Source organism: Octopus bimaculoides, chromosome 22, assembly GCF_046866305.1.
Source record: "Octopus bimaculoides isolate indiv1 chromosome 22, ASM4686630v1, whole genome shotgun sequence".
NCBI classification, from domain to species: domain Eukaryota; kingdom Metazoa; phylum Mollusca; class Cephalopoda; order Octopoda; family Octopodidae; genus Octopus; species Octopus bimaculoides.
The window spans coordinates 31,501,815-31,509,314 of NC_142949.1; the positions used below are offsets into that span (position 1 = coordinate 31,501,815).

Here is a 7,500-nt window from a genome sequence, read left to right on the forward strand (position 1 = left end):
GACAAATAGTTTCCTATTACTTAAGTTTGTCTCGCTTAGGTATATAATGAACTTTTATCCTCTCTTCTTTTCTGTTCAGGTTCTTTGTATATTTTTCTAATTGTGTTGAGAAATTAGATTAGTTCTGCAAACAAAACAGAAAAGAAAAAGCAATTTTCAGTCAATATATCCATGTTTAATAGTAAAATATATTTCACAATCAAATCTATAAACTAACTATAAATTAAAAAGATATAACAAAAAGATTCCAATTGTCTTCTATCTTCAATATATCAACACTTATTAGACAATAATGGTTCACTTAAAGCGTAAATTATTTACACTTAAATTTGACAATAATTCACTAATTCACTAGAAATACCAAGCTAAAGCATTACTATTCTTTTGAAATATTTAAATGGCTTTTGTGAAAAATTTGTAAAACTTTTTAAATTTTATTTTCTCCACCAAACACGTCATATATATATATATATATATATATATATAGCATCCGGGCACATGCAAGGCTTCTCACAAACATGATCACCAAGATGTGTGTGTGTGTGTGTGTGTGTGTGTGTCTTTGTCCCTTCCTGTTTTTCTCTCTCTCCCCACTTCTCCTCCCCCTCTCCCTCTCCTTTTCTCCTTTGAAAAACCCTAGGTAAAATGTGATTTTGTTTGAGACACTTTTACCATTCTGGCTCTTAATGTTTTACTGTTTCTATTGCAGTGAGGGCATTTCAGTTATTGAAGAACAGAAATATGCAACTGCTTTTCATACCATTTTTGTACGTAGGTAAGTGCATATTTTTGATTCGGTCATTCATTACCTTTCCCTCTCACTGTCTTTCTAATAAATACTAACTCTTTATCTAACACATACAATCACACACTCACTCACATAGACCCTCTTTCTCACTCTCTCTCCCTAACACATTTCCTCACTATTTGTTTTGTCTGTGCCACATTGACTTCTTCCTTTAAAAAGAAATCATGTTGGTGTTTATTTAAATTAAATTTCTGGTGACCTCACTAGTGTTGGTGCTACAAGAAAAGCTCCTTGTACATTCTGTCAAGTTAATTGCTGGTAGGAACACTGTATTTTTTCGTATTCCAACCATAACATGCTACCAAGTAGATTAAAGATTTTATAAGTCAATGCTGTGTCCTACCTTTTAACAGTGCAATACAATCACTTATAACTCAACAGATTTTCTATAGAATTTAGAGCCACCACTGAAAGTTATCACATTTTGTATACAAATACATCTATGTAAACAATGCCACTGAAGATAGAAAAATGTGTAAAATAGGTACTTTTCTATCTTCGATCGCATTGTTTACATAAACATATTCATATGGGAAACATCATAACTTTCAATGCTGGCTCTGAACGCTATAGAGAATCTGTTTAAATTGAAGTCCTCACAATGAATCTATTGTTGTTTTCTATTTCAAATTGCTTCTTATGATTGTGAAATAACCTTTGTCTATGTTCCATTTCAGAGAACTAAAATTCCTACCTCTTTATTTCCTTTTATTTTGTCATTTCTTAATTCCAGGAATTGAAATAACATTTTTCTCTGGTGTATACGGCACATGCCTTGCTAACAACAAACACTTTGGGCAAGAGGCTAAGGCATTGATTGGATTGTCAGGAATGTTTATTGGTGTTGGTGAAATTCTTGGTATGTTCCATCATCATCATCATCATTACTATTATTATTATTATTATTATTATTATTATTATTATCATTATTATTATTATTATTAAGGTGGCAAACTGGCAGAATCGTTAGCATGCCAGGCAAAATTCTTAGCAGGATTTCAATGCCACAACATTCTGAGTTCAAATTCCGCTGAGGTCAACTTAGCCTTTCCTCCTTTGAGCGTCGATAAATTAAGTACCGGTTGAGTACTGGGGTCGATGTGATCGAATGTTCCCCTCCCTTCATTTTTTTTTTTATAGATAATATTAGGACTTTACTGACATATTCCTTCCAGAGGAGTCATAGCAGTCCTAATATTATCTATTATTATTATTATTATTATTACTATTATTATTATTATTATTATTATTATTATTATTGTTACCTCTGCCTTAGTATTGAGCAGAATATTTGCTGCAGTCCATCTTTTTATATCAAAATAAAACATGTACATGATAACATCTCTAGTCAAGCCTAGGAGGTATTGTGCAGCCATGCCTGATGAATGGTGGGAAAGATGTGTGTGTGTGTGTGTGTGTGTGTGTGTGAGAGAGAGAAAGAGTTAGGTCATCTGTGTATGATGTTGTTTATATGTTTTGTGAAAGTATGCAAAGGTAGTGTTGGTATATTTGGGAAAATGAATGGATGGAAGAAGAAATTCTTATGGAATCCATTACCGAAGTCTTTTATTCTAATTTCCATATTTTCTAAAAAAAAATATATATATATTTACATACACAGGTGGCAGCACTTTGGCTATTTTGGGAAAATTGACTCAACATTATGACAAAGCCCCTTTCATATTTATGGGATATTTGAGTCATATAACAGCTTGTTACCTTGCTTTTCTCAACTTACCATTTGACTCTGCACAAGGGGAATCAAATTCTCCCACATATATACCATCAAGGTGAGAGAAAAATTTTCTGGAAATTTTTCTTATTTTCTCATGTTTTTTTTATTAATTGTCACTAACAATCTTCTATTCTTTGAAATAGCTTTGTTAGAAAGGAATTATTAGTCTATGAGAGATTCTGTAGAATCTCTCATAGACTGTTAAATGTTTTTATTACTGATTCATATTTTAAGGCAGTGAACTGCTAGAATCTTTAGCAGGCCTGACCAAATGTTTGGCGGCATGTCTGTGGTTAACTTTGCCTTTAAAATAAGAATCAATGCAACTTGGAAGAAATGCTTCCATCTTTATGTTCTGACTTCAGATGTTCCTCCTCTCCTAAATTTGTTGGCTTTGAGCCAAAATGTGAAATGATAATGATGACGATAATAATAATAATAATAATAATAATAATAATAATATTAATAATAATAATAATAATAATAATCCTGAGTAATAATAACAATAACAAGGCCTGAAATTTTAAGGAAGTGGACAAGTCAATTATATCAACCCCAGTGTTTCACTGGTACTTAGTTTATCAACCCCAAAAGGATGAAAGGCAAAGTCAACCTTGGAAGAATTTGAACTCAGAACTTAGTGGTGGGCAAAATTCAGCTAACCCTTTCATTCAGTGTACTAACGTTTCTGCCAGTGTGCTACCTTAATAATAATAATAATAATAATAATTATTATTATTATTATTATTGTTGTTGTTGTTACTGAGGTCGACTTTGCCTTTCATCTTTTTGGGTGTTGATAAAACAGGTACCATTTGACCGAATCGATATAATTCCCCTACAACCTGCCACGAAATTGCTGGCCTTGTGTCAATAGTTGAAACCAGTATGTGTCTTCCATGCTGTAATTATTTCACTTGTAGAATCGTAGTCTTCCCTAAACCATTTCCCAATCTCCACTGACATTAACAAAACCTAATTAGCCATTTTCTGTCATCTGGGGCATTGCTCCAGCCATTGACTAATTGTGCTGTATATCATGTTTCATCTCTAATATTGTTGTTATTTATCATCTCTAATATTGTTGTTCTTATTGTTGCTGTCTCTCTCTTTCAGTATTGCTGTAGCGTTAGTCTGTAGCTTTTTACTTGGATTTACTGATAGTATCTTTAATACACAGGTAAGAACATTCTTTCGGTTGTATTTATAAAAGTAGAAAGCCTTTATTAACATATTGTTGCTGTTGTCTAGTCCAAGATAATCCCTTATACAGCAGACCATTGAGGCATTCCAGACATGAAAATCCTGTCTTTCATTTAGACACGTTATGTACCTTAGACTACATTGATCATTTCCAATAGTGTATGGTTTTATAGATGGTGAGGTGTATTCCATCTAATGTGACTCTACTCATTTGACTGGAACACGATACAAGGAAATACATGGAACAAGGTGATAACTTTAAATGTCTTTAATGCCAGCCTCATGTATATACACAACTGAATGATAAATGGAAATGGTTGATGTACATTTATACATATATCTACATGCATCTGCGTGGGTTGTACATTAGCTGTTAACCCTGGTGAAGAACTCATGAACAGCGATACATTAGAACCTCTGCTGTGTGTTGGTGTTCTGTAGATGTTGTTGACGATGTTGGTGAGAGACATGATGGTTGCGACAAAGATGGAGGTCCCTGTAATGTGGTCAATGGTTAGACCTTAGAAGGTCTGGAACCAACTGACTCTGAGACTAGAAGGAGGTAGATTTTTATAGCTAACGGTAGGCTCAAATGGAGTTTTGAACAGACTGTCTCACATGATTTATTTGGAGTTCTCAGTCCCCAGGTCACATCCCTGCTCACCACTATCGGGGCAGGGATGGCTGTGTGAAAGTACAATCCCTGTGAGTCAGAGTGGCTGTTCAAGTGAATTTTCTTCAATGATCTCTGGGACAGCTCCTTTTCGATTTTGTCTGCTGGGACCACAAGGCTGCCTGAATCACAGGAAATTGAGAAAATGTCAGAATTTCGTAGCACGAACAATAAACTTATACAATCCCTCATACGTGATGTGACTTGTAGTGGTGATGGGAGTTCCCCTGAAATTTCTGAAAGGGACGTTTTTACCAGAATACTGCCATAGCAAAATATCAGAACTCATTTCTTCTGTTCCAGCTTCAATATAAAAAAAAAAAGCAAATACTTCTCAGGGAAATAACTCTTACACAGTTCAGGGGGGATAATGCAAATATCGAATATATCTTGGTTTGGCAGAATAAAAACCTTACAAGTAGTTGGTTCGATCCTTTACGTCTGAGTTCAAATCCCTCCGAGGTTGACCTTCACTTTTATTCTTCCATGCTCGGTAAAAAAAAGTACTATACAGGTCCGAGGATTCATAACATCGACTGTGCCTTCCTAAAATTTTCTCCTTGTTTATACTTTTGTAAGAAATCATTTTTATTTTTGTTTATTTTTTGTTTGAACAATCTTTCCAACCTCAATTTACCTAGAGACGGCATTGACACGAAACACAATAGTTAATACTATTGTTCATTACATTTATATATGTAAGTACTTCCTCAACAATTAAGATGTCTTCCTCTTCCCCTACATCATTAAAAAAGTAAAATATATTATTTCAAAGAAACGATGTATTAATATGGCATATCTACGATTCTGTAGCCATCTGAAATTGTCTACTTGGTGTTTTAATCTGATATAATGATATAACATAATGAAACTTTTGTATACAGTGTTCAGATTTAATCCCAAGTGCTGAATCTGTCTGGAATATAAAAAAAAAATACACTTGCCAAAAATGCTATGCATGGGATTGAACCCATGCATCTATCCTCCCATTTTTAACCAGTAATTCTATTGGCTTTCGAAATGAGTTTCCTCTTCTCTTTTCCTTCTCCCTCTAATGTCTTCACCCCAACTCTACCTTCTACCCCATTGTTCTTCTCGACTCCCTTGCTCTTCTCTACTCTCACTATCTCTCTTCCTCTCTACTCCCTCACTTCCCACTCCTCTCACTACCTTTCTTACTCTCTACTCCCTTGCTCTTCTCTACTCTTACCATCTCTTTTCCTCTCTCCTCTCTCTCACTCATTTGTACTCTCATCATCTCTCTGTCAACCCTCTCTACTCTTACCACCTCTCTTTCTCTCTGCAACCCCCTTCACTTCTCTCTGTATTCTCACCATCTCCCTTTCTCCTCTCTACTCTCACCATCTCTCTTTCTCACTTCATTTCCAGGTATTAGCTATTGTAGGAACCATGTTCATAGAAGATGCAGTCGCTGCTTTTTCCCTGTGCAAGTTTTTTCAGGTAATTTTTATTTCATTTTTATTCCAGGAGAATCACCTGTAAAACTTGCATCTGCAAACTGCTTGCAAAATATCTAATACTGCTTCTTTCGTTATTAATTAATTATTATTTTAATTGTTTACTCTTTCAGTGCTTTGCAGCTGCCATCTCCTTCTTGTACAGTATAGCACTTCCACTCCAATGGCAGTTACTCATCATAGTCATTTTAAGTACATGTTCTGCCATCTTATTTTTCTCACTGAAATAAAGTATATTTGGAATGCTTCTATGTGAGTACTTTCTTTGTGTTCTGTTTCTGTTTTTTTTTTTTTTTTTTTTCACCTTACTTTTATTTCTGCTCTGAGGCAGAACAATTTTATTTCTCCATACTGACAATACTAATTCCTCCACACCAATAATGATTTCTGCCTGGTTCTTATTTTGTGAATTGAGGTGTAAGAATATATATACACACCCAGGCCTATTCCCTATATTTTTTTTAAGAGTGGGTAGCCACAACAAGACACACACCAAGCATTCCATTCATTTCCCAGCTCAAAGAGGCAAGCCCTGTTCTATGCTCAGGTCAAGGCATAGAATGCAACCCCCAAAATCAGCAGCAGGGCCCAAGAGCATGTGCTGGTTTATCCCCGCTGCATCATACTAGTTCCATACCCCTTTGAGCAACATCAAATTCACTCATCCGTCCACAAACCCTCTCCAAGCTTTCCTATCATTTATAAACTCTCTTGCCTCTCTCACTCCAACACCTCTAACCACCAAAGCTTTCCTCACTCCATCCATCCACACAAACCGAGGCAGAATTGGTAGGCAACAGAACCAGAGTCGGACCTCAGTATAAGAAACAATTTTAAGCTAAAGAATCATAATTTGACTAACCCTTTCGGCAAAAACATGTGGAAGAGCATGCATGAATGTAATCATGCATGTTAGCTTCTACAAGTTTCAGTCTATTAAATTCATAAAAGTCATTAAGGACCCATATCATTACCATTTAATATTCATGTTTCCTACTGGTATGCGTTGGCTTCTTTGACAGAATATGATTGGTTCAAGGACAGCATCATGCTACCTTGTCAGTTTTGGCATTGTTTCTACAGGTGAATGCCTTCCTAAGGCCAACTACTTTTTATCATGTACCAAGCAAAGGTAAAAACTAAGGAAACAGTGAGCTGGCAGAATCATTAGCACACCAGACAAGATGCTTAGCAATATTTTGTCCGTCCTTATGTTCTGAGTTCAAATGCTGCCATGGTCGACTTTGCATTTCATTCTTTTGAGGGTCGATAAAATAAGTACCAGTTCAACACTGGGGTCAGTATAATCAACTTAGCCCCCTTCCCTAAAATTGATGGCCGTGTGCCAAAATTTGAATCTGAAATGAGTGAAGGCAGTTTTAAAATAGATTTCCTCTATCATAATCCACATTCAGAATGAGGAAGCATGGTATATCACAGGCTTATCCACATAGCCATTTCAATATCAATGTATTGATCGACCAGTATGGCTTATATAAATCCTGTAAGTCAATGCCAACCATGCAATACAGAGAAATACCATATAACTAAACAATTAAATATTTCAAATGAAGATATTGAAATTATTTGTTGTAAATTATAA

At 35.2% G+C, this 7,500-nt stretch overlaps 1 protein-coding gene across 4 annotated transcripts in view; it reads left to right on the forward strand.

The window, feature by feature from the left end:
* The window catches only part of LOC106873809 (UNC93-like protein MFSD11), a 46,092-nt gene extending 39,939 nt beyond the window's left edge, over nucleotides 1–6,153 (forward strand). For 3 of the 4 annotated variants that reach the window (XM_089339518.1, XM_089339519.1, XM_052975806.2), the window contains 6 exons: nucleotides 710–775; nucleotides 1,542–1,667; nucleotides 2,430–2,598; nucleotides 3,660–3,723; nucleotides 5,809–5,880; nucleotides 6,011–6,148. In XM_089339518.1, the coding sequence (XP_089195644.1) occupies nucleotides 710–775; nucleotides 1,542–1,667; nucleotides 2,430–2,598; nucleotides 3,660–3,723; nucleotides 5,809–5,880; nucleotides 6,011–6,127 (614 nt within the window). In that variant the 3' untranslated portion in view covers nucleotides 6,128–6,148. Of the gene's footprint in view, nucleotides 1–709; nucleotides 776–1,541; nucleotides 1,668–2,429; nucleotides 2,599–3,659; nucleotides 3,724–5,808; nucleotides 5,881–6,010 lie in introns of all 4 variants that reach the window. The other variant, XM_014921321.3, reaches the window with a different exon arrangement.
* Nucleotides 6,154–7,500: the final 1,347 nt, after the last annotated feature.